Source organism: Exophiala viscosa (genome assembly GCF_022695815.1).
Source record: "Exophiala viscosa unplaced genomic scaffold EDD37scaffold_1, whole genome shotgun sequence".
Taxonomy (NCBI): Eukaryota; Fungi; Ascomycota; class Eurotiomycetes; order Chaetothyriales; family Herpotrichiellaceae; genus Exophiala; species Exophiala viscosa.
In genome coordinates this window covers 1574738-1601223 of record NW_026944353.1, presented here as the reverse complement: position 1 = coordinate 1601223, position 26486 = coordinate 1574738, and the positions used below count along the sequence as shown (strand labels likewise).

The 26486-nt window shown below is 51.3% G+C and overlaps 10 protein-coding genes across 10 annotated transcripts; 3 read left to right on the top strand and 7 right to left on the bottom strand.

The window, feature by feature from the left end:
* The first annotated feature begins 423 nt into the window (after positions 1-423).
* EDD37DRAFT_27103 (uncharacterized protein) lies at positions 424-2321 on the top strand. Its single transcript, XM_062810956.1, has 3 exons — positions 424-1116; positions 1166-2045; positions 2104-2321. Exons 1-3 carry the CDS (start codon positions 535-537, stop codon positions 2169-2171), a joined length of 1530 nt encoding a protein of 509 aa, XP_062674847.1. The 5' UTR covers positions 424-534; the 3' UTR covers positions 2172-2321.
* A 439-nt stretch (positions 2322-2760) lies between these two features.
* Positions 2761-5482, bottom strand: EDD37DRAFT_27109 (uncharacterized protein). The gene is made up of 2 exons (XM_062810957.1): positions 5296-5482; positions 2761-5179 (listed from the first exon to the last, which is right to left on the bottom strand). The coding sequence occupies exons 1-2, from the start codon at positions 5347-5349 to the stop codon at positions 2852-2854; spliced, it is 2382 nt and encodes a 793-aa protein (XP_062674846.1). The 5' UTR covers positions 5350-5482; the 3' UTR covers positions 2761-2851.
* Positions 5483-5996: 514 nt separating this feature from the next.
* EDD37DRAFT_603870 (uncharacterized protein) lies at positions 5997-7940 on the bottom strand (the record flags this gene model as incomplete). The annotated part of the gene is made up of 1 exon (XM_062814690.1): positions 5997-7940. One exon carries the CDS (start codon positions 7938-7940, stop codon positions 5997-5999), a length of 1944 nt encoding a protein of 647 aa, XP_062674845.1.
* A 630-nt stretch (positions 7941-8570) lies between these two features.
* Positions 8571-9938, bottom strand: EDD37DRAFT_670799 (PQ loop repeat-domain-containing protein; the record flags this gene model as incomplete). Its single annotated transcript, XM_062819379.1, has 4 exons — positions 9353-9938; positions 9007-9287; positions 8913-8955; positions 8571-8853 (listed from the first exon to the last, which is right to left on the bottom strand). Exons 1-4 carry the CDS (start codon positions 9628-9630, stop codon positions 8571-8573), a joined length of 885 nt encoding a protein of 294 aa, XP_062674844.1. The 5' UTR covers positions 9631-9938.
* A 411-nt stretch (positions 9939-10349) lies between these two features.
* Positions 10350-11528, bottom strand: EDD37DRAFT_615626 (L-PSP endoribonuclease). The gene is made up of 5 exons (XM_062815613.1): positions 11273-11528; positions 11105-11199; positions 11033-11046; positions 10791-10973; positions 10350-10714 (listed from the first exon to the last, which is right to left on the bottom strand). The coding sequence occupies exons 2-5, from the start codon at positions 11136-11138 to the stop codon at positions 10568-10570; spliced, it is 378 nt and encodes a 125-aa protein (XP_062674843.1). The 5' UTR covers positions 11139-11199; positions 11273-11528; the 3' UTR covers positions 10350-10567.
* An 824-nt stretch (positions 11529-12352) lies between these two features.
* On the top strand, positions 12353-14172 carry EDD37DRAFT_644734 (uncharacterized protein; the record flags this gene model as incomplete). Its single annotated transcript, XM_062817543.1, has 2 exons — positions 12353-13145; positions 13313-14172. The coding sequence occupies 2 exons, from the start codon at positions 12353-12355 to the stop codon at positions 14170-14172; spliced, it is 1653 nt and encodes a 550-aa protein (XP_062674842.1).
* A 291-nt stretch (positions 14173-14463) lies between these two features.
* EDD37DRAFT_660979 (uncharacterized protein) lies at positions 14464-16284 on the bottom strand (the record flags this gene model as incomplete). Its single annotated transcript, XM_062819125.1, has 2 exons — positions 15958-16284; positions 14464-15842 (listed from the first exon to the last, which is right to left on the bottom strand). Coding segments are annotated over exons 1-2 (1521 nt in total), but the record flags the coding sequence as incomplete, so codon positions are not given.
* A 140-nt stretch (positions 16285-16424) lies between these two features.
* Positions 16425-18986, bottom strand: EDD37DRAFT_684476 (major facilitator superfamily domain-containing protein; the record flags this gene model as incomplete). The annotated part of the gene is made up of 12 exons (XM_062819874.1): positions 16425-16826; positions 16893-17036; positions 17088-17256; positions 17304-17435; positions 17487-17760; positions 17805-17979; positions 18037-18088; positions 18119-18223; positions 18386-18400; positions 18462-18474; positions 18499-18658; positions 18911-18986. The coding sequence occupies 12 exons, from the start codon at positions 18984-18986 to the stop codon at positions 16627-16629; spliced, it is 1515 nt and encodes a 504-aa protein (XP_062674840.1). The 3' UTR covers positions 16425-16626.
* Positions 18987-20832: 1846 nt separating this feature from the next.
* On the top strand, positions 20833-24076 carry EDD37DRAFT_26755 (uncharacterized protein). Its single transcript, XM_062810917.1, has 2 exons — positions 20833-20993; positions 21057-24076. The coding sequence occupies exons 1-2, from the start codon at positions 20928-20930 to the stop codon at positions 24048-24050; spliced, it is 3060 nt and encodes a 1019-aa protein (XP_062674839.1). The 5' UTR covers positions 20833-20927; the 3' UTR covers positions 24051-24076.
* On the bottom strand, positions 24076-25691 carry EDD37DRAFT_26771 (alpha-N-arabinofuranosidase C). The gene has a single exon (XM_062810925.1). It carries the CDS (start codon positions 25632-25634, stop codon positions 24102-24104), a length of 1533 nt encoding a protein of 510 aa, XP_062674838.1. The 5' UTR covers positions 25635-25691; the 3' UTR covers positions 24076-24101.
* Positions 25692-26486: the final 795 nt, after the last annotated feature.

Below are 26486 nucleotides of genomic sequence, written 5' to 3'. Positions count from 1 at the left end.
ATGGATAGACTTTAATGAACCGTTCCAGAGAAATGAAATTCTCCAAGGACGAGGCTGTATCTCAGCCTTGCCAAGCGGTACGAGTGCTTGCACGTGATCGGAGCATTGTTCATTGGCTGTACCTGCTGACCACGAACCGCTAAAACCCAAAAGTTATTTTAGTGGCCACTAAAGATCAGGGACCACTGGACCACTGGCATTAATCGAAAGGGGCCAGTTTGGCATTTTGCGGGTAAAGAATTATTACTCGTAGGGACCGCAATATGGCAGAAAGGAGCAGCAATTAGAGCCCACTTCCTCAAGATTGCCATGTCTAAACCCCAGAACACGCGACGACATCGACACCAGTAATGACTGCTGCTCTCAGGACCTCATCTTAACTCATTCTTGAGCCTATCCTTACCGATCTGGTATAATACGAGGCGATTATCACTGGTTATTGTCTGCTTACACTCGGCGTTGCAACGACAAACCGTGTCAAATCCTACGCCGACTCAATCTCCCTCCACCTCATTTTATATCCCACACGCGACAATGAAGATCGGCCGGCGGCGTGTCCAACTGCTTCTGTTCCTCCTAGCCTCCATTCTCGCATCCGAAGCCGCCGAAGGACCTATTCACGCCGAGTCTGTGGCCAAGAACGTCGCCGCCGCGAAAGCAGCCGGCGACTTAGTTGCTACTGCGTCAGGAGTAGTCGGAAGCGTGAATGCGAAGTCGGCACCCGTAGGAACCGAGCACGCTCCAGTGGATGGCAAGGATGGGATGCCCCACGAAGGGCCCTTCGTTGAGACAAGCGCAGAAAGAACGAGAAAGAAGGCGCAGGGAAGTGGCCAGGACGACGAGGTGTATGTCGAAAAGCCCAAATCAAGGAATGGCGACGTTCCACAATCCAATGACGCGGTCATGGACGAACGTATCAACTCAAATCCGGCCGAGGGCACGAGAGGTGTAGAAGGTGGCATCTCGGAGAAATCAAAAGAGGGCAAATCAACAGACAAGAAGCCTGATCCTCCCAAGGACGCAAGGCCCTTGCCACACAGCGAAACAGAAAAGATGAAGGACTCGGATGCTTCTCAAGCCCAACCCGTGGATGAAGAGCCCAAGAAAGGCTTGACAGTGAGTCTGACATCCTTCCATGCACATACACATACTGACTCCGTCACAGTCTCCTCAAGACCTTCCAGATAAACCTCACGATATTCCCTACCCTGAGAACCCATCGTCACCGAAAGACAGCACAATCTCGTCCGAGAATCCCGACAGGCTATCCAAGACCAAAGAACCGGAAAGCGCAGTCATCTCGCCAATGCACTCACTCGTCCTCTCCTTCACCATGATCATCTTCTCCGAAATAGGTGACAAGACGTTTCTTATTGCCGCGCTCATGGCAATGCGTCACCCCAGGGTGGTGGTGTTCACCGCCGCCTTCTCCGCACTCATCACCATGACCGTCCTTTCCGCAGTTCTCGGCCACGCCGTTCCGACTCTCATCCCCAAAACGATCACCAACTTCGCCGCGGCGGGTTTGTTCCTGGTCTTCGGAGTCAAGATGGTCTTCGAAGCGCGCAAAATGAGCCCGGAGGATGGTGTCGGTGAAGAAATGAAAGAAGTCGAAATGGAATTAGAAGAAAAGGAACATCAACAGCGGCGCATGTCTCGAAGAGCCTCGTCAATATCCCCATACGCGCTTGAAGCTGGGCGTGCTGGCGTCGGCCGGAAACATACAAATGGCCGACTACCCTCTCCGCCCGAAAGTCCCTCCAGCTCTCGCGACGGTTCGCCCGAGCGCAAGACGTCCTTCTCCGATATGCTCGCCGGGATCAACAACTTGTGTTCGCTATTACTGAGTCCAGCGTGGGTTCAGACATTCGTCATGACGTTTCTGGGCGAATGGGGCGACAGGTCACAGATCGCGACTATCGCTATGGCGGCCGGGCAGGATTACTGGTGGGTTACCGCCGGTGCGTTGGGCGGACATGGCATCTGCACTGCCGCCGCGGTTCTAGGTGGAAAAGCCATTGCTGGCAGGGTCAGTATGCGGACTGGTACGTTTGCTGCTCTTCGAATCAATTTTGACAAGTGAATGCTAACTTTTATGAACAGTCACCATGGGCGGCGCGGTTGCATTCTTGGTCTTTGGCGTCATTTACTTGCTCGAGGCTGTGTATTAATTTTCACTTCATGGCGTAGGAATCATCCTTTTCTCCCCATAGAGATGGCCGCGGACCGGACTATAATAGGTGACGCCATACCTGTCCTCTGTCTTCCACGCTAGAACGCGGATGTGATGTGTATTTGGCGGGCGGCGACCAGGTTCATGGATCAGGAGTTGTGCTTCACGAGGTGGGACAAAAGGGATTGCATAATTTGTACAGTAAACTACAATTGTTAGTCGTACTCATCACCAAACGTATGGGCTGGACGATGGCCCTCTGTGCCGATGTCCAAAAGTCCAGCTATCATTAATGTATTCATTTGGTAGGCCGTGCCGTACACCACAGAGTAGTAATCCCTGACTTCGTACTTAGACGCCAGCCCGATTGTCGTGAAATCCAACACAAACACCCAAAACTCACACACATTACCCTCCCCAAGATTCCGAAAACCGAATGAATCAAGAACTTTTGACGGACTGTGATCCCAATGAACACCCCCAAGCCGTAAACCATAATCCAACAAACACCTCAAGCCGTGACGCATACTGCTGATATGTCGGCCTCTGCACTAAGAAACGACCCATGACCATAGATGGAGGTATCTCTCCCAACGTTCCACAGCCACATGAGACCAAATGGTCTACCCATCTTCGATATGATGAGATGATGTTTCAGTCGTCAGAGTAAGGGTCTTCTCAATCTCTCTGCTTCGGACGACTGAGCATGTTCAAGCGACTCAAGCTCAAGATTCCTTTGCCCTTCCGAGCATTCGCATTATTCTTGGCCATTTCGCGTGCCATGCTCTGTCGCGGTTTCTTGACTTCTTTGACCGGGCTCTTTTCCGCTGCATCATCGAAGGTCCTAACACGAGCACGCTTGCCACCTCGCTTCTCGCCTTCATCTTGTTCATCAAGCTGCGAGGTATCCTGCCAGCCACCCGGGATGGACGGCATGACCGAGATGCGGCGATTCTCCTTGCCGTCGTCCTCAGTGCTCTGTGAATCCTCGTCGATGGTTGAATGGCGACGACGCTTCTTGCCCGGCAATCCATGAGGCATGGTCTTGACGTCCGCGTCTTCGAAAGGTTGCACAAGGTCGGTGACACCGGAAGTACGGACTTGGCGGATGGTAGATGGTGATGGGTTCGAGTAGTTGACATTGCTGGGCGATCTCATGACTGTATTGGCATGGACAGTCGGATCGGTCTTGTTGACTGTTGTATTGATTGAAGTAAGAATTGATGAAGGTGATGGACGAGACGGATGATGCAATGTTGTGAAAATGGATTTGAATTCCTTGGACTCGCGCCGATTGTGATCTTTCGACTTGTCCATCAATGCATGTGCCGGCTGTGGTTGCATAGGGCTGGATGATGGCTCTGCCCCTGGCAAGGTGGGATAATCAATCTCACTCTCGGCATCTTCCCAATTGTCATCACCGTCTTCATCATCAAGAATGTACGCAGCTGGGTCGTAGGGAACAAGAGGCGCAAGGGCCTTGCCCGGTGTGAGATGTGGTAGCTTTGCAGGGCTTGGACTTCCAGCTGCTAGCTTTACGGCGTAACGTGATTTGACACTTGGTGTGAAATCCACCTTCTTGACCGAGCCATTTGCAGAAGTTGTAGGAGTGGGACGTTGAGGAGTACCTTGTCTCTCGCTAATGGATGCCAACATATCAGTCTTGCGTCCAGGCCGTAGGATGGACTTGAGTCCTGCAAACGTGGGGAGTCTTGAAGAGAAACCGTGGTGGCTGCTATCAGCCGAGGTTTCCGCAGTGGAGCTCGCATGTTGGAATGCGGCAATGACTCCAGAATGGGAAGATATAGCACTTCTCGGTGGCGCTGGCAAAGGCTTATGTGCATAAGCAATACCAGCTGGTGGTGACTTCTGGGTAGAGGGCTGAGCAGGAGCTCCATGAGCAGTGGCAGGTCTATCATTGGGCACGGCATCAGTGGTTCTCAGAGACTTGACGGACGCAGGGCGTCTCAGCGCAGGAGCCTTATTTGGCGAGGCCACAGGGATCTGACTTGTTGTGGTCCGGGCCAATGATGCTTTTGTAGGCGATAGTAAGCTGCTGGAGACTGGCTTTGGCAACGTGGTAGGCCGAGCAGCTTGTGTAGCTTCCGCTGGTCGAGTTGCAGACACGTCTTGTGAACCCGAGTGTCGGGGCCGCTTCGCCGAGGCCGTGTTCTCAAGCCGCTCTGGCTGTGCAGGGACAGATTTGAACGGACTGACGGAAGTAGGGCGGCCAAGGAATGGTGGAGGCCGGCGTCCTGGAGTTCCCTTGCCGGCTGTTCGAGGTCGTTCATCCTCGTCAAGGCCAGCCCTGGAACCACTGCGCTTGAGTGACTGGGATGTAGGCTGCGCAAAGCCAGGTTTGCTTCTGAAAGCGGACGCATGATTGGATATCGAGTCCATCTTCTTGAATTGAGCCATATGGATGTCGCTGAAACGACCTGCTTTGCCCTTTGCTCTGGCGATCTTTCGGCCTGCAGCATTCGTCCCGCCATAAGCAGCCTCTGCCTCATCATCCTTTTGCTGTTGAGTTTCCTTCTCCGCTCGCATCTGTGCTTTAATCCTAGCCGCCTCCTCACGGACATTGTCCATCAACTCTTGCGCTGCACTACTCAATTGAGACTCGGCGCCGAAGTTGAAGTCGAAATTTGTGGATGACAGATTTGCTGGTGTATGTGATCGGACTTTGGATGGTGTGTTCTGTGCACTTCCGACCGAATGGTGAGGATTTGCTGGTACATCCACAAAGCCTAGCTTGAGGCCAGAGTCGGGCGCCTTCGTGGTGGTTTGGTGGATTTGCTCTGGATGCATCTCGCCATGATCAGGACGTGGTTCGGTTCTGGGTGTCTTGAGGCCCGAGAATTTCTGTAGTTGTGACTTGATGGTAGCGGAGGATGTTGGCGTCGCAATAACATCGTCGATTGATTGTGGCTCGGAGACATCGGGAGTCTCGTCTCTCTCGACAAGAGAGCCCAGCGGTATGGAAGGGAGTTTACGAGGAGAAGCACGCTGTGATGATTGTTAGCTTCCAACGCCAACTACCTTGTAGCGATCAAGCATGGGGTGGTAAGGTAATCGGTGGTAGACAAGCAAAACCTGCACAAAACAATGGGCAAACATATTACCTGTTGCTGAGCAGCCTTGCTCAATCGCGCCGACCTACGACGAGGTGTGGCCATGATGAGACAGCATGTAAGACCTGGAGGGGTGAGATTGAGCGCACAGGACAGCAAGAACAAAGATAGTAGTGTGTGGAATGGTAAGCGGGATGTATCAGAAGTGGTGGAGGAGGATTGAGAGGATTGGTCCAAGTGTTGATATTGGAGAATGGAGAATCGGATGACGTGCCACAAGTAAACAACCAAAAAGGGTCTTATAACGCGGAGTCACGTGTCAGGCTGTGACAACCACAAGCTGCCATTTACATCTACATCGTCCTCAAGAGTGAATTCATCATTAGCTACAGCAACTAGGGAATCTGTCATGGCAACTCGCACATGGGCGAATGGCACTAGTCAAGCTGATTAAGGGACATGTGACCAGGCCACTTTCTTGCTGCTGCTCATTGCCACGCAGACTATCGTGGGAAGTTACAGACAGGATTACCGCCTCCAGAATAGGACATGAGATACCATTCAACCATTCCTCAACCTGTTCAATGTATTTTCAATAAGCGTCGTTCCATCGTCAATCATTAATCATGTCCAGACGCCATACCTTCACACTTTGACAATCCGATATCTCAACTCCACCCAGTACTTACCAAGACCTGCTAAATCGGGCAGTCATGCCCATCGAAAGAAAAAGGAATGGCCGATTATCAATCTCACACAACAGCAGCAGTGTCCTGTGTCTGCGTCATAGCAACAGGATCCTCAAGCGACGGCATCGTGAAACCATCAAAGACATTGCACACACCGCCACAATCATCAACAGTCTGCTCCGCCTCGATCAAATTGTCCATCCACAAGTCACTGTTGAACGGCATGTCGTACTGCAACTGCGGCGTCGCTTCCGGCACGATCCTTGGAATCGTGCTCGGCATTATACCGTCAGTGCAGACACTAGGCTTGGCAAGCACTTCGCGCGCAAACTTGGCGACTTGACCCTTCGCGATCAGTGCGCGAGGCCAGATCTCTCCGAAGGCGCCGAGCGCAGAGATGCCGACTTGCAAGCGCTCCTTGATCGCGGCGGCTTGGTCAGGCCGGTCAACCATGGCGTATGCCGGAAGATGGACGGTCGCAGCGGTCGTGATGCCGCACATCAGTATCGGTGCCGCGTAAGCCATGGACTGCTGAACGGTCGCCAGGTTGATGATGTTGTTTGCGGCGCGGAGAGCCTTGGCGGTGTGTGAGGAATATGCTAGGGCCGGGAGACCTGCTGCTTCGGCTCGAGTGCATGTCGTGCGGTAGTGGTTGCGGATGAATGTCAGGGTGGAGCGTGGGCGGTGCAGGCTGATGGCGGCCCAGTTGATGATGAGGTGGGTCACTGCCAAACATTGGTCGACATGGCCGTCTTGCCGGATGACTTCGCGCTTGTCTTGCGGTAAGGACAGGAAGAAGTTGGTGATGCTGGCGTCGATGGCCTCGACTTGAGGGTCCGTCACGGCGAAGGTGTCTGGACCCAGTGCCAGGACCGAGCCGAGGATGTATGCTGCCTCGATGGCGTATGCGAATGACGAGTACGCGAATGTGTCTTCGGAGAATGTTCGATTGCGGAGGTCGGCGAGGGTGCGAGGAAGAGGAGAGGCGCGGAGTTCGTTGTAGTCTTCGTCGTGCCCGGGCAGAGGAACGTCAGTGTACGTCGAGAACAGTCTGTACGGTTGTGACTGGCCGCCGATCACCACGATGACACCTTCGAGGATCATCAGAGTCCACCATGTCCGCCGCCAGGATTCTTGCAGTGTCGGGTCATCTCGGCCATGCTGGATGGCAAAGCTCTGTCGATTCATGCCGATCCTCAAAGCAATCTCGAAGGCTTGCCCCAGGGCTTGGGCGCCTTCTTCTTGGTCAAAGCGTGCAAAGGACGTCATGCCGTAGAGGAGAAGACCTTGGACCTTGAAGCCATCGTCGGGAACTTCATTGGAGAAGATGACTTTGGCCGATTTCTCGAGCGCGACGTGGTTCGCGTCAGGGACATAATGGCTGGCGAGGTGTTGGAGGACCGCCTTCAATGGCTTGGGCAGACAGGATGGGTTCTCCAGATACTTTTGGCGTGGGACAACGAAGGGGTGAGCATGATAGAAGTATTTGTAAAAGAGATCTATCAAGTCATCTCCTTTTCCTGATTCTGTTGGATGGGACTCGCGGGGGATCGACAGGGTTGAATCACTACCGTTAGGGCTGGGAATGCCTTTGGGGAGTACTGATTGTAATTCCATCGGCATCGTCGAGAAGATAGGGTCTATGCCTGCGAAGAGGTCGTCGTAGCAGAGTGGGGTAATTTCAGGAGGGTCAGCCTCGTCGACGCCTAGAAAGATGAGTTGAGGCTCGCAGCCCTGCGATTCGTCGAATATGGCATCATTTCTGGCGGACCTCTCCTCGCGCTTTTCTTCAGGTGAGGGTTGGTTCTTTCTGAATTCCCGGTATCCTCTTCGGGAATCCATCCAGATACATTCCCCGTTGCGATCTGCGCATCGGGCGCAGATTGGCTTGTTGCCATTGCACTTTAGATGGGATTTTCGGCAAGCAATACACGCCAAAAGACTTGGGGGCTTAGTTCGGCCTTTAGGCGTGTTAGTGGCTGTTGATGTCTCCGTTGTAGTCGACATGTTGAGTATTCAAGAGATCAGAAACTGTGCAGGCGCTGCTCTCAAGATGGAAGACATTCAGGGATTGAAAAGGACATCTAGGTACGTGGTTTTAATCTGCTCTTGAGGCTGTTTTCTGGGCGGACTCTAGGAGATCGGGCGAGGAATGAGAGCCCAGATGGCAGAAGATGCGAATACTCCCGTGGATCCGCCACATGGACTTGACCACTGGCGCTGCCCACCATCGGGAAGGTCCGTCACTGTCAGACCGCCAGAGGGGTTTGATTGTTTCTGTCATCCATCATGCTACGTACGTTGGCTTTCGGGGACCAAACACGGTCGAAAGAGGAAGGTACGGCGAAGAGCCCGATATGCATCTGGTCCCCGAAATGCTGACATGTCAGCAGCATGTTCAATTCTCCCTCACTCTGCCTAAACCGTTTTGTCCATCTTGAGCCGTTCATCAAGTGAGACATCGAGTCAGCACATGCATATGCACCGCAACAGCTCGGGTTGGAGATTGTAGGAGACTCCCTCCGCTGGAACCCATAAAAGCTGTTGCGACAGATTTGAGAGCAGTTCAAATGAGAATCTCATATCAGTCTATGCCCAGGTCACCAGACAAATTAGAAGAGTGCACTCAGCGTCGGATCAAACCACTTCATCGGGACGTTCGGGTACGATGGTGGCCGGTGATTCCTTCTCTCTTGCCGGGGCGTCAGGCGCAACATCACCCACCTGGTGACTGGTGTGGTCCGATTCCTGGGTCGAGGATGTGCGCGACCAAGAGACCTTGAACCCACTGCTCTGCCACTGCACGGCCTCCGGATGCAAGTCGAACTCCAAGCCAGCTTCTTTGCACTTCTTGCGCAGGCGCCTAGTTCGCAGCAGCCAGATCCCATGCGAAATGAACATGGACATCTCGATGCAAGCACTATCGAACGGTTAACATCGTGTACATCAAGTAGGCCAGGTGAGAGAACTTGCCAGCACGCGTATAGTGTTCCGAATAGGGGATCGAATGTGTTTTGCACCACTAGTATCTCATCAGCCTGGCCACAAAATGCAGGACTGGTGCCACACATACCCAGAGACATCAACGAAAAGAATGCGCCCAGCCAATCGATGGTCAGGAACCAAAGGTCGATCCCAACCACTCTGCCTCTTCGTTTCACCAACTCGAACGGTATAGGGATATACCCTGAGATCAGAAGGACGAAAGCGAGCGATCCGACCAATGTCATGGGCCACTCCAGGTGCTTTTTATGATACCCCTTCCGCAGCAGCCAGACGAGAAGTCCTTGGAGACCGGCATCGACAACCAGGATTGCTGTACATATCATGATCACGTGCCGTGCTTTCCATTTACTGATACCTTTGTCAGTGCCAGCGTCCGGTATTGCGAAAGACATATTTGAGAGTGAGATGCATACCTGGAATAGTATTTACACTGGCCCCAGTTGACCAAGCAGAACAGGCAGAAACATTGTGGCTGGATCTGGATGGGAATATTGAAGTTCTGCGCGATCGCGTATGCGCCGAACGGTACGCCACTGATTGACCAGAAAAGCATCATGAGCGGAGGGACACCGACAGTCGACTTGGTGCGGTAGCTTCGGTAGATCTGGGGAAGGAGCTGGATGGACCAACAGACTGTTCCGATGGTGCCTAAGACGTTCGCAGCCGCAGGTATCGAGGTTTGGGGAGCCATGATATGAATGTGAAAAGAAGTATCCTGACCCTCCGTTCCGTGTGTCAATACCTAACCTCCAGGATTGTGACCAGGTCGATGGGTTCTGCGAAGGCCATGCACTCTGCCCAGAGATCCGTCCTGCAGCCGATCGAATTTGTTCGAGAAGAGGGTTCAGGTCTTAGCCTCACAGATTCTCTTCTTTAGAGCGCCGCTACGCTTGGGAATTCAAGGAGAGTTGGGTGCCCGTGCGTGGTCGAAGTCGATCGCCGAACGGTAGCGATCTCAGATGACAGAAACGAGTACGCAAGACAATGAGAAGCTACATCTCGAGGACGCTGAAGACGCCACAGGTGCAGGGAAGCGTGAGGAAGAGCAATTCACCGCCGAACCATGATGTTTGGACGGAGTTTGTCTCTGCCAACCTATGAAGTGACTGTCAAAATTCACTGTCACTGCCTCACGTGACTGTCTGCGATGACCATATAGTCATCGCCCCTTAGGCCTATCCTTGCAGCTAGTCCTTCGTGTAGTATCCTAGTATCAATCCTGACAGTGATGGAGGCCAGCTGCCTACCGCAGGGCAGTGTTTTCCCGGATAATGATGAAAACCCAAACCGCCAAGGCAAATGGATTCTACATGAGTTCATCGTGTCACAGTCGCGTGACGACGCTGGATGTAACAGTATATCTGCGTCTTCACGACGAGGAAAATGAGAATGACGAACGAAGTTGATGGATGAGTTTGTTGACACTTAGGAGTGCACTCATGAATTTTTGTACATATATAGCCTCCACTGCCTCTGGTGGCCCCTGAATATGCTTACATAATCACAGCCTTGTCCGGTGGCCCAGGTTAGGGGCAACCAATATTCCAGCCCTCGGACACGCATATTCCACAGCATTGGTGCGCCTTCTGACATGAGTACCTGGCATCAGCGTACAGGCATTGCTTCCATCACGCCAGCGCAATCAACTCCATCTCCATAGACAGATTCATTGGCAGACGCCTCGCCTCGATGGCACTCCGTGCTGGTTTCTGCGGAAAATACTGGGCATAAACCTCGTTCATCTCGGCGAAATCATCCATATTCGCAAAGAAAACCTGCCGGACAAGTGCATCGTCAGTCAAGGTCACGACAAAGGGACAGGGAAATGTGTTGCTAGAGCTAGGGACGTACAGTGACCTTGACAACTTTCTCCAAACTCGACCCAGCCGCTTCAAGCACGATTGCGGCGTTTCGGCATAGCGAATGCGTCTTGTCGGTAACGGTGCCTTCCGTCAGTTTGATCTTTCCATTTTCAAAAGTGGCGGGCATTTGGCCCGAGACGAAGATAAAGCCGTTGGCTTTGATGGCTTGAGACTTGTAAAGGTCAACATCACCAGCTTCTCATTCCGACGCACGCAACTGAGCGCACTTACATAGGGTCCGATGGCTTTTCTCGATCCACGATTAGTTCACTCTTCCTGTTTAGGACTCGCGGGGGCACTCACGTGGAATTCCCTTGTCGCTGTAGACAGTTTCCATGCCTGCTGCTGCGTTCCCTTGGAGATTGTACTTTGGGGTTGTCGTTGTTGATGAAGGTGTGCTTGACAATGACATGTTATGGACTTGAGCGCCAACGACGCCCTGTGACGCCCCGGCGACTTTTGTCAACTTACCGAATTATGGATCACGTGCATCACCCGCAGAATTATGATGATGACCGAGGAAGGCTCCAAAGGTGTCCCTTGCCCTTGTGCTACTCAGTCGGGATCACCCTCATTGCTGAAACTGCCAAAAGAAACGAGGGATGGAGGTCGGGCTGTTATTCGTTGAAGTATCGAGAAATCTAGGAGGGAGCATAGGGTTGTGAACGTAGTACGGTGGACTACTGTAACTAAGGAGTTAGATCTGATATAAAAACCAGACTTTAATTTCTCATTCCTCATCCCAAAAATACCAACTGCTGCACTGTCATGCTTGAGATCTTTTTGATTAGTGACGACAATACTGTCTCACTCGGGTATCGTCATCATGGTGCTCTTCCTCGTGTCGACGAGAAAGGGGGTTTCTTGCTGCAAATCTCTCTCCATCTCCTGAGTATCTCATCACTCATAAGTAAACCCTATCCCGGAGCTTCAGAAACGGTCCTTTCATACTTCCTTGAAATCCAGCTTTGGCAGAATGTCAAAAATATAAAGAGTAAGAGGCCGGCTGTGACTCACTGCGCCGAGAAGTTCTCAACGTCTCCTTGGTTGTACCATGGATATGGGCATATTAAAAGGTTATTACTACATATGTTGCGGTGATCAAAAGAATGGTTAAGTGACTCACCCTTGGCATATCATTTCGCTTCACTGTCTTTTCTGTCTGGTTTTACTACTAGATGACTCTTGCAGACTGTCACTTAAAGCTGGAGATGGGCCTCAATTTTACTTGAACGTGCGACAGGATTCGAGACCAATCCCAAAAAATTGTTCTTATTCCTCTGTGCAGCGCACTTATATCCCTCTTGACGAGCCTTTTCTTGATACGTGTTCATATTGCGCCTCCAGCGTTTTCCACGCAAATCGCATCAATCTCGTTGGCAGCTCAGACGCCCTAGACCACCAAAATATCTTGTTCCGACCTGATTGCGATCCTATCGATTTTCCAGTCTTGATGAAAACATTTCCTTGCTCCCAATACTGCCGGTTTCCATCTTCTCAAACTCCACCGCCGCTCCATCGACCGAGTCGCTAAGTTCTGGTATTGGCCTGATGGATCAAAGCCAGCAAGGACCAACTCCTCCGGATTTTGGGCCGTATGAGACAGATGCGTGTCTGCTGTTCTACAACGATGCCACTCCAGAGAGTAACCCTCGTCGACTACGCATTGTTAAGACATTGGAAGGTTCACCGCAGGAAGGCTTTACCTATTCCTGCTGCATGATTGTCGAGGACTTCACACCGCTGGTTCGGACGACACCCGATGAAATTCCCAACAAAAGATATGTTATGAAGATCTTTGATTCAAGATACTCCCGTGGGCTACGCAAGTCTTTCGGCTGCATGGACTTTACATTAGAGCTGTCCAAGGTCGTCAACAACGTTGATGATGCGAAATTGGCGGAAATACATGCCCTGACTACCCAGAAGATCTCTGTTCGAGATTCCCAGAACGAACTTCTTCAATATCTATTCGAAGAAGAGAGGATCAAGCCTACAATCACGCGGTTCACCTTACTGGGCATCGCCTTGGGCGAAGAGGGCGAAGAGATCCGAGAAGATGAGAACATCGAGCTCCCAACCCCCGATCTGGCATACCAGGAAGGTTTTCTGATGATAATGCAGCGATTACTGTATCGACATGAGCTGGAAATGTTCGAGCAAATTAAGGACCTCTCTTACTTCCCCAAGCTGGTCGCAACTGGGAGTGTCTGCATGATTGACACTGAGCAACCAAAACCCGACTCTAAGCTACGCAAATTCGAGTGTCCTGCGATCATCATGTCTCTCTTGCCCGGCGAGTCACTAGCAAGTCTAGTAGCGACAAACGAGGACAATCGCTATCGTCGGTACCGGGGTCTACCAGAGCGGGACCTAAGCAACAGCCTCAAGCTTACTGATGATCAATGGCACACAATTCATGTGCGTCTTCATGAGCGGGCAATTTATGAGCTCTGGCTTCGAGGCATTCAACATACTGACCTACGCCCCCTAATATCTTGTTGGTGCAAGACTCCTCTGAGGCTTGGGATCCTATGCTTATTGATATTGGTGCGTTGAAATATTCAGAAACACCGTACTCTCCGATCCAGCCTCCCAATCAGTCCTCAAAAAGGTCTTCGAATGGCTCCACAGGTCAGACTGTCCCCGGGTTGGGCGATTTCGCCTGGCCCAAGGAATACAATGAAGAGCTTGAAGACACACTGGATCAATTGATAAGCAATCGCGCTTCTCTGGAATATGCCCACTCGGCGGCATTCCGCACGGTCACGACAAAACGATTTGAAGGGTGGTATGGTAGGCCTGATGTAGCACTCGAGACAAATGTTTGGCGGCTTCTGATGGAATCTCTGTTTTCGGATCTGACAGAGCACAGCCCGGAGCCGTCCCAAATCGGTCTTCGATCTCCTCGTACACCTGCCACACCATCTTTTGTTGCCGGAGTGTTACGTTACGTTCGCCAACTGATGGATAAAGAATATAGTCGAGGGGACAGGATTGGCTCGTGGTATGCACGCGCCACCAGCCTTATCACTATTCTCGTTACTGCGAGCAATATCACCTGGAGTTCAGAAGACTCCAACCTCGTGCAGACTAAGCTACGCCAATGCGACGAGAGCTTCAGCAAGCAGATTGAGCACTTCAACCGGGGTCGTATACCACTGGAGGGGATTCAGACATGGGCTTTGCAGTCAACATTGTGGGTTGACTCTATTTGGCACGAGCCAGATCTGGACGATGATGAAGTCTTGCATACCCTAGGGCAGCGCTTCAAGGTTTTGAACGACAATCCCTTCCCATCCTACTTCGAAGACATGATCAAGACATCTGGACTCATGCCACTTTGGACATTAGCCGAAGGGACCGTATGATGAGATGAAGGTTGTCATTCGCACACGACTCGCTCTGCTCGCCCTTGGCCACATAGGCAGCTTTCAGGCTCATTTGAGGGCCCGAAACATCTCTCCAACTCATGCTACAGCCGCTTGCGTGAATCGTTGTATCCGAAAAAAACGAACCGCTGTGCATGTTCACAGAGACGGTCCTAGAGCAATCACGGTTCTGCAAGCGACTCGCGCAAGGGTTAATAAGAAGATTCGCAACAGTCCCCTGCACCAAATCAGCGCCGTCTTCGTCTCCGACTGGGTTCGACACGTGCACACGTCGGACTCTTTTGTCTTCAGACGCCAGGGCTCCATTGGCCTCGTTACCGTCTTGAAGATCAAGATACGAGTCCATGCCATATTCCTCGGTTGCGATGATGGCACCGGCTAAATTGACAACTCCAGGATGTCTTCCGATGCTTGTCACGGCCTTGGTCTGGCGCAGCAGATCCAACGCTTCCCGTCGTATGCCCCGATGGCGGCATTTGAAGACTGTAAAGAATAGTGGCTTGACGGGACACAATTCAACCGCGAAAGGAGACCGCATCTTCATGGATGTCGCGAATGCTAGTGCTAGATTTCCATAGTAGATGATTTGGCCGAAGCCGTTGACATGCTCGTCGAACTTTGTCTCCTCTTGCGACATGCATACTGATAAGTGAATGTGGGTGGTCCAGTAGTACAACATCAGCAACGACGAAAGCCACGTGTGAATGTCGGAACGCTCTTTCCTTCCAGACTCCAAGATGACGTGGTGCCAATCTTCTAGACTTTGCAAGACCTGCGTTTGGCGCACCACCAGATCATCTGCAGATACCGCCTCTGCAGATATCCACTTTGGGTCAGCTTGTCTAATGACGCCGGTAGCCTCGTGCATCAGGCTGTAGAGACGGATGCGGTACTCGTCTAGTCGATCTGGCATAATGAACAGGACTGATAACGTGAGAAGTTGCCTTGCACAGGGGCTCTTGTGAGTGATAAGTGAAGCAGACATTGACGGGGATAAAAGGTTCGAAAGTCGTGCAAAGAACATGCAGATCTTCCCATCCACGTCCAAATCATCCGGACAGCGCTTCATTAGGGGCATCATCTTGTGACAGCTTTGGACCAAGACGAGTGCGGTCTCCACGTTCCACAGCTCGAATTCGAACAGCGCGAAGAGAATGCAGCTGAGGAGAGCGGTTGGAGTGTCTGGGTCTGGGCCTTGCAGTCGTTCTCGATATGCCTTGATCGCCTGCCCATGGTATTCCAACGCCCACTGGTACCCAGGCTGGTGGCGGACCTGTTCGAATGAACTCACACCCACTGTTTTGACCTGTTCGTACAGGCTGCTGATGGAAACGATGGCGAGCCATACCACTGAGTCGGAGACCGACCATCGAGGGACGACCTTCTGCCAGAACTCCGTGTCATGGACTCCAGCCAGGATCGGTCCCATAACATGGACGAAATACTCGAATGCTCGTCGCTCCTGGTGGGTGCCACGTATCAATTGAAGATGGGACGTTGGTTTGGTCCGCGACCTCGACAAGAACGATGTTGACGTTTCATTTCTTGTGAACTGATATCGAAAGACGCGTGCGGGTTTGCACTGGCGTAGACCCTTGGAGCATGGTCCGCATGTGGGCTGGATCTCGTCGCATTTCACGCGCCTTGTCCTGCGAAAGATAATTAATCCACAAGGCAACATTGTAGGCAAGCCTGTTTCCACAAAAAGTGGCACTTTTTCTGAAAATGGGCTCGCCGGGCCACAGAGAAAACGGTTGCACATACTTGCAAGTTAGACATCCATTATGTGATGGTATGTAGCCACAGCGCCTCTTTTGGTTCTTCAAAGGTGGCTGTGGCACCGGTGCTTGGAGGAGATCCACAGGGTCCTGCTCGATCTCGGACCGGACGTATTGATCGTCGTCCATTGACGTCGCTTGGGAGGATGATCGCAACTTCGGCTCCACGGTATTGCTTGTGGAGCACTTCTCATATCATGAAGTCTCTTGGAAATGCTTCAAGTCTTATGGAGGAGTACAGGCTGGAGGTTGTCTTATTTTCGAAGAGGTCAATTCTACAAGTAGAAGTACATTCATTCTTGATAAATCCTCCAAATATGTATTAGTGCATTTGCAATGTCAGCACTCAGGTCTGGGGGCTGACAAATACTCCGGGGTTTTCATTATGGCGATGTGAGATGACCTCAATGTCAGTACGAAGAAGCGGCAAGCCTGATTTTAAGAAAAAGTGGCCTGATAGCATTTTAATTGTCATTCTGAAGTCCTTCACGTCCTTCACGTCCTTCAGGCACAACGATATATGCCTAGTCGTTGACAGCGGGGAGACCATCAGCTCTACCGTATATTCCTACTGGCCCATAAAATTGATAACGTCGATGTAGTCCTTGCCAGACGTAGCCGACGTTAGCATTGTTGTTTACACAGCTGTCGCTGGCTAATGTGCAAATCGAATGTCCAGCCTCTTCGTCCCAGTGTCCTTCGTAGTGGAAAGGTAGTTCGCCTGGTCGAAGTCGCTGAGCAATCTCCATTGCCTCTCCTTCTGCTGATTGCGCTTGATGTAGTACAGCTTGGCCCAGAAGAAGAGCACAATGTTAGCTGAGGCGAGGCCAACAAGAATCTTATTTCCGCGATAATCTGGAATGTGTCAGTGGGATGTAGGCGATGGGTAAACGAGCAATTTGTGGTTATCAGTTGACTTACAATAAGGCTTATCGTCGTTTCGGTATACGTTCACCGCAACGATAGAACCGATTTGATAGCAAATGTTGTAGACAGCTGCTGAGACAGCTCTAGTACCAACACTATTGGCGTTTCGTGAGATCATCCCAACAAGGATTGCGTGAGCTTGACACGTGTTAGCCTTTGGCTCAAATGCTCCAGGCTGGCTTTGCTTACTGTACGGCTCCCCATTTACACCAGTGAGAAGCGCATAGCGAACCCATGGGCTCGCACTTGACGGGATTGTCACGAGTGCGATCAAGAACGGCAATACCCAGAAGTTGCTGGTAGCTCCAAAGATGAGCCGTTCGCGGTATCTCTCGCTCAACCAGACCACCGTCAGGATCTGGCACAGTGTCAGCCAGGGACGAGGTTTCATATGGTCTGCCTTACATTAATGAAGAACAAGGTATAGCCGGGGATTGCCAGCATGTTTGCCTCGAACACCGTGTATCCCAGGTTTCTCAATGTCAAAGAGAGATAATTTGCAGCAGGCTGGAATGGGATGAAGGCGACGATACCAAGCTGCCTCAAGTTAGCGAGGATCGGAAGCTGCAACAAGAAGGGACAACCCACCATATATGTTGGCCACAGATCAATATCTTTCACCGCCTGCCAGATGCCCTGGAGACTCACGTATTGGCGATTGTTCATATCACCTTTCGACGGGTCATCGCGAAGAATGCGGTTCACTCCAATCTTCTCTTCTCTTTCTGTGAACCATCCAGTCTTTCCGTGAAGCCATGAAGCTTTTCCACGGAGGATATGGCCGGACTCGGTGATACTGGCGGGCATTACGACGAAAGTCACAAGTCCCACAGTGACGCTCATGAGGCCTTCGATCAAGAACCTGCACGTCATTAGATGCGTTATAACTAAACGTGGTTGACTCACAGCCACTGCCAGCCGGACCAATCGTGCAATCCTCGCATCTTGAGAAACCCTGCCGCCAGCAGCGATCCGATGATTTGGGTCAAGGGAATAGCAGTCCAGAATATTGATAGTCGTATAGGCAACTCGTTGGATTTGAAAAAGTAGGAGAGATAAAGAACCATCTCTGGAATGAAGCCTAGACGTTGTCAGAAAGACCCTAGTACCAAGGGTTGGTTCTTTAGACATAACGTACCTCCTTGAGAGAAACCTAACAAAGCACGAGTGATGAAGAAGCCAGTGCGGTCCTTGATCATACACTAGCAAGTATAGATAACCCCCCAAATGTAGATTGCAATTGGAGTCATGACGTCGGGGCTAATCTTCTTGCTAAGAAGGCCGCCCGGGAGCTCGGCCGCTAGGAAAGAGGTTAGATAGATGGTCTAGCTAGTATTGAAATCATTTGTATTCATGTCCAATTCATTAAGCTATGGTTGTTAGCTTGGCCCAAGGCGGTCTCGGCTAGGATAGCTTACTATATTATCTAAGATTACGCGATTAACGTTTCGTCGAACCAGGTTCAACGAGGAAAACATTACCTAGACCCAAGCCATAATACGCTAGTCAAGCTTATAGTAAGTATTAATAGATATTCCCCCCCTCCTATCACTCATAACGTACCTTTCGAACGAGTCTCTTTTCTTCTATCGCGCTTCACCGACACGTGGGATTAAATCGGTGTCGACCCTCGTACTTCGCCGTTTCATAGACGTCGGACCAATATTGAGCGTTCTCGGGAGTGCTAAAGGGATGTTGGGGCGTAGACCCAAGGGAGGGGTCCTTGAGATTATTTTGCAAGTCTTTAATATTAGCCGTAGCTAAAGGGCTTGTAGTGACGCCCTTGACTTCCTCATTATCAGCGATCTTGGATATCTAAACGCCTTTCTTAGCTATATCGTTTTCATACTCTCTAGGGTTCTAAGAATTTTGCTAGGAAAGATATCGCTGCCTAGAATCTAGAATAAGCTGCAAGCACCATAGTAGCTAGTAACGGGGATATCGCTAGGGATTTTATATATATTCTACTACGAGTATTCGTTATCTTTCCTTGACTATGGTCCTGACCTCACTCATAAAGGGACGAGTATATCGAATATAGCCTATATCACGCAAGTCCTCTCGGAGCGGACGATAAGACAAAAGCATCGTGGAGTACCTAGACGTGGACCTATTATCTAGACTCGTCCGCCTCTTGTGAAGCTTAGCGCGTGATAGTGCCGTACCGCTAGACGGTAGGAATCGTTCTAGGTCCACGCATCTTACGCCCCGTGGTGGCCTAGATCCGCTTAAGCTAAGAGATAGTTTCGGGGTGGAAGTCTATAGTAACGAAGGCATCCACGTATGGAAGCTATCTAATGCTACGGAGTTGGTCCCCGCGTATTCGTATGTGGATATTTAACGCTATGGACTTAGGCTCTATAGCGACGGCCGCTAACCAATAGGCGATCAACTACAAGGTATTTAGCTTCGTCATTATGCTTATAGAATATACTTACGGCTATGATTAGAGGCGGCTAGAAATGTGAAGAGGATCGTAGGGTACTAAGTATAAGTCGAGTTAACCTGTTAGCGTAACCTAGTCTCTCTAGCTAGGCTCGTTAATGGTAGTGGAAGAGTGATGATCGCGAAACCTAACGTGTACGAAATAGCAAGGTTCACTAAGCGCTCGATAGGAGACTATGTTCGCTAGGTGATATTCTTGTACTTGAGTGTTCAACGTGAGACGGACATGAACTCCAAAGGATACAGGAAAATTAGCAATTCGTCCCTATCACCACCTCACCCACGCACGGACATATTGTCCGTCGTGCCTATACTAGTCCAGCCGCGAAAATATAAATGATAGTAGGTGTTGATGCTCCGTTGAGTATAAGAACGAAAACCTTTATCTTAGTGCCACTTACTGCTAAGATTATGGCCACGGCCATACGACGTCCCTAAAGCTCCAAGGGCTAATTATACTCAGGTATGGCCTGCCTTGGGTCAATTGACAGTTCTCGGACAGAGTCATGAATGGCTTTTGAATTGCGGAAGTGTTCTTAGCATCCACGAGGATCACTTACCAGTGGCAACATGCCCCTCCAGTACATCGACTACAGACTTGTAGTCGCGGCGGCGTATGTCGCAAAGTCTGGGTATATCTGACCATTTTCCACCTACCGTGGTGCATTGACAGACTTCATGAATTCAAAGCCTAGGATGATGAGAGTCTCTTTGTCGGGAGGACATCTATGATGGATGTGGTGGAAAGCGACGTGGAGTAAGAAAATCCCGAAAGCTTACAGTCCTCAATCACTCTCAAGGGTGCCATGCAATGTCCATGGTCAGGTTGGCAAGCAAGCCAGCAAAAGCCAGGACGTCTGCCGGGGTCAGATTCGACCGGCCTTAGCGAGTACTGCAAAAAGAAGCACATCTTGCAACGATCATATGAGATCCAGTGTCAGACAGACCTATCAACGCGAAGAGCGTCTCGTCACAGTGAGACTTCGATTGGAATCCGGTACAACGAGTTGAATGCCAACTTGTTGAGGTTGTATGGTTCCGTCCCTACTCTATGTCGCTGGAGTGGATGTAACTCGAATCCTGTCACTCTGATCCCAGGCCTTACGATCATGCATAAAGTGCCCTTTATGATTAGCCATGAAGAGGTCGATACTGTCGCGACCTGATGATTTCGCATGAAACGACGTGACTTCGGTCCCTTAACTCCATGAATGTTCAGGTTCAGCTTGTAGTATCCAAGGTTTGACACAGGTCTCGTACCCGCCAATATTCCAGTTGAGTACCTAGGTATGGAGTACTACCGAGACTGGATGATGATGATGATGATGCAAACCGAAGCTGACGATCGAAGCGCGACTGAATTTGCTGTAGGCTTGGCGGTCACGTGGAAGCAAAGCTACCCCGCAAAATTGAAAGCACTCCACGTGACGGGAGACTGACAACCTCAAACTATCGCCGGCGATCCTGAAGTTGATCATCTTAGTTTTGTACTGAACCAAGTCGGTCACCGACTTTTGTGCCGCTCTGGGTCTGTCTTGATGAACAAATCGCGTGGTGGTGGTTCGAAAGCCTTGATAGGCTGGCATGAAGGCCAAAGATGGGGAGCGACCGGCGGAGAGATCGGCGGCATGCACGGTCTGTGGCAAGACTGTAGGTCGTCTGCCTCCTTGACGGCTTATGGACCTCGAGCTAACTCATTCTGTTGGCATCCAGTTTGCACGCTCTGACACTTTGTTGCGGCACGAGAAGAATCATCATGCATCTCAAGATCGCGGCCCTGTTCACCGTGTCACGAATGACACTTTCCGAGCCTGTCGCGGTTGCGCAACTGCCAGATCCAGATGCTCGGGGTCAGTGCCGTGCGGCAGGTGCACTATGAGAGGCATCGACTGCGTCTATCCGAACAAGCGCCGCAAAGGTTCCTCTCCTAGCGTGCCTGGCGCAAACGGCTTTGGCGACACGGCCCAGAAGCACCATCGTTCTGGTCATTTCGGCGAATTGGTCTTTGCTGCCAATGAGCCTATGCTGGTACATCAAGACGTCCAGAATATTGCCAGAAAATCGTCGATGTCGACAAGCGTGCTCGACTCGGTGACTCAGCCAGGATCGACGGAAACACATGCGCCACCGACTTTCCCCCCAGCTTTTGACTCGAGGCAGATGCCCATTTCACAAGGTGGCCAACTTGGTCTGGGCCTGGATGCGATGAACTCCATCACCAGCGAAATTCACCAGCCAGCTTCCTTTGTCAACGCTCCGATGACGGGTTTCGACAATGCGTTTGTGGGAGGAGCGGCGGCTTATGATTATACCTCGTTTGACGAGCCTCTGAACTGGATACCGCCGTCGATTTACCCATCACCCTACGATGCGGAGCTCGAACAGGATTTCTCCTTCATCCTACCACCGTTGTCCGCCACACCAAATCTTGGCACCGACTATAACATGCCCATTTCTCTGGATTCAGCCGCCCAGATATTCCAAGTCCCGACGAACATTTCCCAAGATACCTTGGAAACCCAAGCATTTTCGGCTTCGTTGATGGCTCTCGACCAAAGTCCTGTATCATCAGGCAGCGATAGCATGAACATGGCCAAACCGAACAACACTGCCTCGACCGCATCTGATACCAAACGCAAGAAGCGCAAAGCCTCCTTCGTTCCCGATCAATTCGACAAGCCTAGAAGAGCACAGACCTCTTATGCATTTCCTGACCCATCAGAAAGCTCCAGCACGACTGCCACCACAGAAGCTCAAGACCACTGCCTGCCTGCCACGTATGAGGCCATCGTTGACCGCTTCAAAATATTGTGCCTTGCCACGGAAAATTGCTTCGCCCGGGTGTACTATCCAGATATGGTTACTTTCAACCATTGTCTCAACCTGTACTTTGAGCACTTCCAGCCTGCTTGTCCCTTGATTCATCAACCATCTTTCGGGCATTCGACCCATTGGCTGGTGGTCCTCGCTGTCGCTGCAATTGGTAGTACCTTCTCCAAAGCTTCTCGTGCTTTGGACTTGAGAGAAGCATTCCAAGAGTTTTTACGTCGTGCCGTTCAACGAGTGGCTGATGGCATCCCTGACGACTCTTTAGGTATTCCTCTGGCACAGGCCCGAATCCTGAATTTGATTGGACTTGTCCAGTCCGATCGTGATCAATTGCGTTCACAGGCGCCACGATATCATGCAGACCTATCGCGCTGGTGCTTGGAATCTGGTGTGCTTCAACTTCCTGACCTCGGCGATATAACAGATGGGGAGCCTAACACTGCCAACACCGATCAATGGCAACTATGGCAGAAATGGATCAGAATTGAATCACTACGACGAATTGGCTATCTAGCCTGGATGATGGATTGTTGTTTGGGCTACATGGCTAATGCACGACCACTGTGTAACATGGACGACGCGAGAACGCGGCTGCCTTGTGCAGAGTCTGTATGGAATGCGCAATCAGCCGAATCATGGGCTCAAATCATGTCCAACGTCCCGGAGACGCCTTCCTTGTGTGCTGCACTTGAGATATTGTACAACAAGAAGAAAATCGATCCCAGCTACAGCGAATTGTCACAGACGTTGTTGATCCACGCCCTTTACCTACGTACTTGGGAAGTAGGGACTCATATCAAGCAGCCACTCAGTGAGTGGGTACCAACTGGAAAAGCTCGTGGCTTCTTGAATACACCTTCGAAAGACAACTTTTGGTTACCACTTTATCCATTGTACGCCAACTGGAGAAACAGTGCATGCGATTGTCTTGACGTGTTGAATTGGCAAGCATCGAGTGTCGTTGCAAATGCTTCGGGAGTTGAGCATGGGGTCATGCTTCATCTTCATCTTGCGCGCATCATTCTCTTGACCCCCTTCCAGGAAATCCAGGACCTGATGTTCTCGCTGATCGGGAAGGTCGGCAACTCGGCCAAAGCGTCCTTCTACGTACACGATGGCAGCTATCAGCCACGTAACAGCGCCAAACTGCCTCAAATCCGCAAAATCACATGGCGCTGGCTGAGAGAAGATCAGCACAAGGCGCGTCTCGCCATGATTCATGCAGGGTCAGTCTTCTGGTACGTCCGTCGGTATTCGTCAACGAGCTTCTTCGAGCCGATTGCGGTGTATTTGGCTACATTGGTTTTGTGGACGTATGGTTCGTACAAATCTACCGCACTGGATCGTGATGCGGCAGCGGCAGGTCAGAAGCCTGAAGGAGGTCCGAGTGGACCAGACGCTGGAGCCGCCATTCAGCCATCACGTGTGGAAAGGAAGGAACGCCCAGTCAAGTTCATGAACAAGGCTGCGGGCCAGACAGACAACGCATCTCAACTGCAATCCTCCACCTCGCCTCATACTAAATTTTCAGATCTCGATACTAACCAGTCGCCCGACACTGAAAACGGAGTTGATCCGTCAGCATCTTCACCTCTCCACGACTCCGACTCGGACGGTGACGAGACATCCTCTTCTAATGAGCAGCCTGAATTTATACACCTGGACCGACCGTGCGATGACGAAATGGTGCAGCACTTTGTGCGAAATGGACACAACATGTCAGGACACATGAGCAACGTTGGCGATATATGCAAAACGCCACAGAAGGTTCTCCTCGAAGGGGCCAAGCTGCTCCGGACACGATTGTCATGCTGGGGCGTTAGCAGGGAATACTACGACATACTGATGAAGCTGGCCGAGTTGAGGAAGGCAGGATAATCCAATGCCGTCGCAATCTATTTCCATGCACACTTTTGGTACGACAGTACATTACGAGCCCTTCCACCTTAGCATGGTAATGGAACATTTTGGAAACACGAATCTGGAGTCCTTAGTCGGTTCCCACTGCGATTCTGCCATACCAACCTCTTCCTTGCCCGCCATGTTGGTGACCGTCTGATTTGATCCGGTAACTGTGTAAACCGTGACCTTGGCGCCTTCTGTGCCTCCCAACGTCGTCTCCAAGTTCTTTTCGACATGCATGTTCACGACACACACACTGACCCAGCCTTCGTCATCCACCGTGGCACTGACATCCAACCAGGGCGTCTCCTTCAAAGCTCTTACCCAGTCCGGCTTCGTAGAGCCCTCGTACGAGTCACATGCAACATGCACGGCAATCGTATGACCCTTCATAAACCTGCAGAACAATTCGTACGGCCACCAAGTCGTCTGCCTGATGAGTCCTGATTCGGTGGTCATGAGGGGGCTAAGCACATTGACGCTCTGCGCAATACACGCCATGCCAACATCCTTGGACTTACGCACCAGCACGTTCAGCCACACGGCGACAGCCAATGCATCGGACAAAGTATATTGCTCCTCAGCGCCCTTACTGCCTGGTGCACGCGGCGGGGACCACACATTCCACTCGTCGAAGCAGATGGTCGGCCGTTTCTGGGTGGGGAGAAGCTTGTTCTCAATAAATGCGAGGTCGATCAGGCCCGAACACACTTCGATTGCGCGCTCCGCGGCTAAAGGAGCAGTCACGTTCTCGTAGTGGTCTTCGCTCGCAGTGTACAAGTGGATGCTATGCATGTCGATGAGCGGAACGCGCTCCTCGCCCAAATCGCTCAACCCCGCGGGCTGAAGGCAGTGCTTGAGCGTGTAGTAATCCCACGTCGTCGCGCCTTCTTTGCCACATAAGACCAACTCGATGGTCGGATCGAGCAACTTGAGTGCTTTGGCCCATTGCAATGCTCGCTCGGCGTACGCTTCTTGCGTCATCTGGTTGATTTGCCAGGGTCCCCACATCTCGTTGCCCAACGCCCAGTACTTGACGTTATATGGTTCCTCATGACCGTGTTTACGTCGTAAGTTGGCGTAGTAGGTGTCGTTTTTGCCGTTGCAGTATTCGACCCAGGCCATTGCTTCGTCGAGCGTGCCTGTGCCGAAATTCAGACAGAGATATGGTTGCGTGTTGGCGGCTTTGCACCATGACATGAATTCGTCGGTGCCAAAGTGATTGGTTTCGACGTTGCCCCAGGCCAGTTCGGGTCTGGAGGGGCGCTGGTCGACGGCGCCGATGCCATCTTGCCAGTGGTAGGTGGCGCAGAAGTTGCCTCCAGGATACCGAAAGACGGGGATGTTGAGAGGGGCTAGGGCTTCGAGGACGTCTTTGCGGAAGCCCTCGGGTGTGATTAGGTGTTTGTTTGGGTTGGTCGGGTCGTACAGGCCTGTGTATATGCAGCGGCCCATGTGCTCTGTGAAGCCGGAGTAGATGTTCCGATTGATCTTGGCTACCTTGTGGTTTGGGAAGACGGCGATCGACGGCGTCGATGTGCGCTTTGTGAGGGTCGTCATTTTGACCTACAGGGAAAGCTTGTCGTGCCAATAGTGCCTGGCAGGTCGAGTTACTGTGGTAGTTGGTTTGTACGTAGGACGTTGAAAGCTGTCCACGTGATTTATCACGTGATGAGTGTTAAGAAAGTGAGAACGCATCAAAGTCGAATCAGACGTGGTAGGTACGGAGGTACATGTCTTGTAAAACCACCGGTCAACTCGCGTTCCGCAGTACTCACCTTGTCTCACGCAGTTGGTCTTGCAAAGAGGCACAAGACTTCTCCTTTGGGGGAATATCCGGATTGCATTGTCCTGCTACGTCTTTCGGCAAAACTCTCCGGCAACGTACACGCGATTGCATGCAAAGATGGAGTTGCCTCGGGGCTCCTCAAGTCAAGTCACGCAACCAAACATGCACCAGCGGCTGATTTGCCGGGTCACAAGTCATGCGTCCCAGAAAGCGGAGATGCATTGTGAGGATGATGGACCAGGAAGGTGCGTCGTGACTAGCCAGGATTTCTCCATGGACGACGACATTACACGCCGGAGAACTTCCATTCTGGGCGGTAAGATGATCTTCCACCGGAGATTCTTCGCTCGCAGATTCGACATCAGAGATGAATGGATCGTCTCGCCAGCCATCTTTCCAACCGTGACCACCGGCTTCCAAGTAGCCATGTGCAGCGCAATCTGCACTCTCCGCTGTCCACAATCTACTCCGGTTGGATGTTGTTCTGCCTTTGCGGGGATATCACTCATGTGGGAAAAGTTGCGGGAGTCTTAACGTGGGTTTTGACGACCGAAGCGAACTCCGGCCACTCAACTGATCAATGCCCTTTTTGGCGATTATCGCCAAATCACATATCTACTCCT

Excerpts from the sequence above, each read along its gene's own strand:
- EDD37DRAFT_27103 (XM_062810956.1), top strand. The coding sequence starts at position 535 with ATGAAGATCGGCCGGCGGCGTGTCCAACTGCTTCTGTTCCTCCTAGCC. Across the intron at positions 1,117-1,165 it reads AGCCCAAGAAAGGCTTGACA|TCTCCTCAAGACCTTCCAGA; the intron begins GTGAGTCTGACA and ends ACTCCGTCACAG. Across the intron at positions 2,046-2,103 it reads CAGGGTCAGTATGCGGACTG|TCACCATGGGCGGCGCGGTT; the intron begins GTACGTTTGCTG and ends TTTTATGAACAG.
- EDD37DRAFT_26755 (XM_062810917.1), top strand. The coding sequence starts at position 20,928 with ATGAAGGCCAAAGATGGGGAGCGACCGGCGGAGAGATCGGCGGCATGC. Across the intron at positions 20,994-21,056 it reads GCACGGTCTGTGGCAAGACT|TTTGCACGCTCTGACACTTT; the intron begins GTAGGTCGTCTG and ends GTTGGCATCCAG.
- EDD37DRAFT_26771 (XM_062810925.1), bottom strand. The coding sequence starts at position 25,634 with ATGACGACCCTCACAAAGCGCACATCGACGCCGTCGATCGCCGTCTTC.
- EDD37DRAFT_27109 (XM_062810957.1), bottom strand. The coding sequence starts at position 5,349 with ATGGCCACACCTCGTCGTAGGTCGGCGCGATTGAGCAAGGCTGCTCAG. Across the intron at positions 5,180-5,295 it reads GCAAGGCTGCTCAGCAACAG|CGTGCTTCTCCTCGTAAACT; the intron begins GTAATATGTTTG and ends CAATCATCACAG.
- EDD37DRAFT_615626 (XM_062815613.1), bottom strand. The coding sequence starts at position 11,138 with ATGGAAACTGTCTACAGCGACAAGGGAATTCCAC. Across the intron at positions 10,715-10,790 it reads AGAAAGTTGTCAAGGTCACT|GTTTTCTTTGCGAATATGGA; the intron begins GTACGTCCCTAG and ends CTTGTCCGGCAG.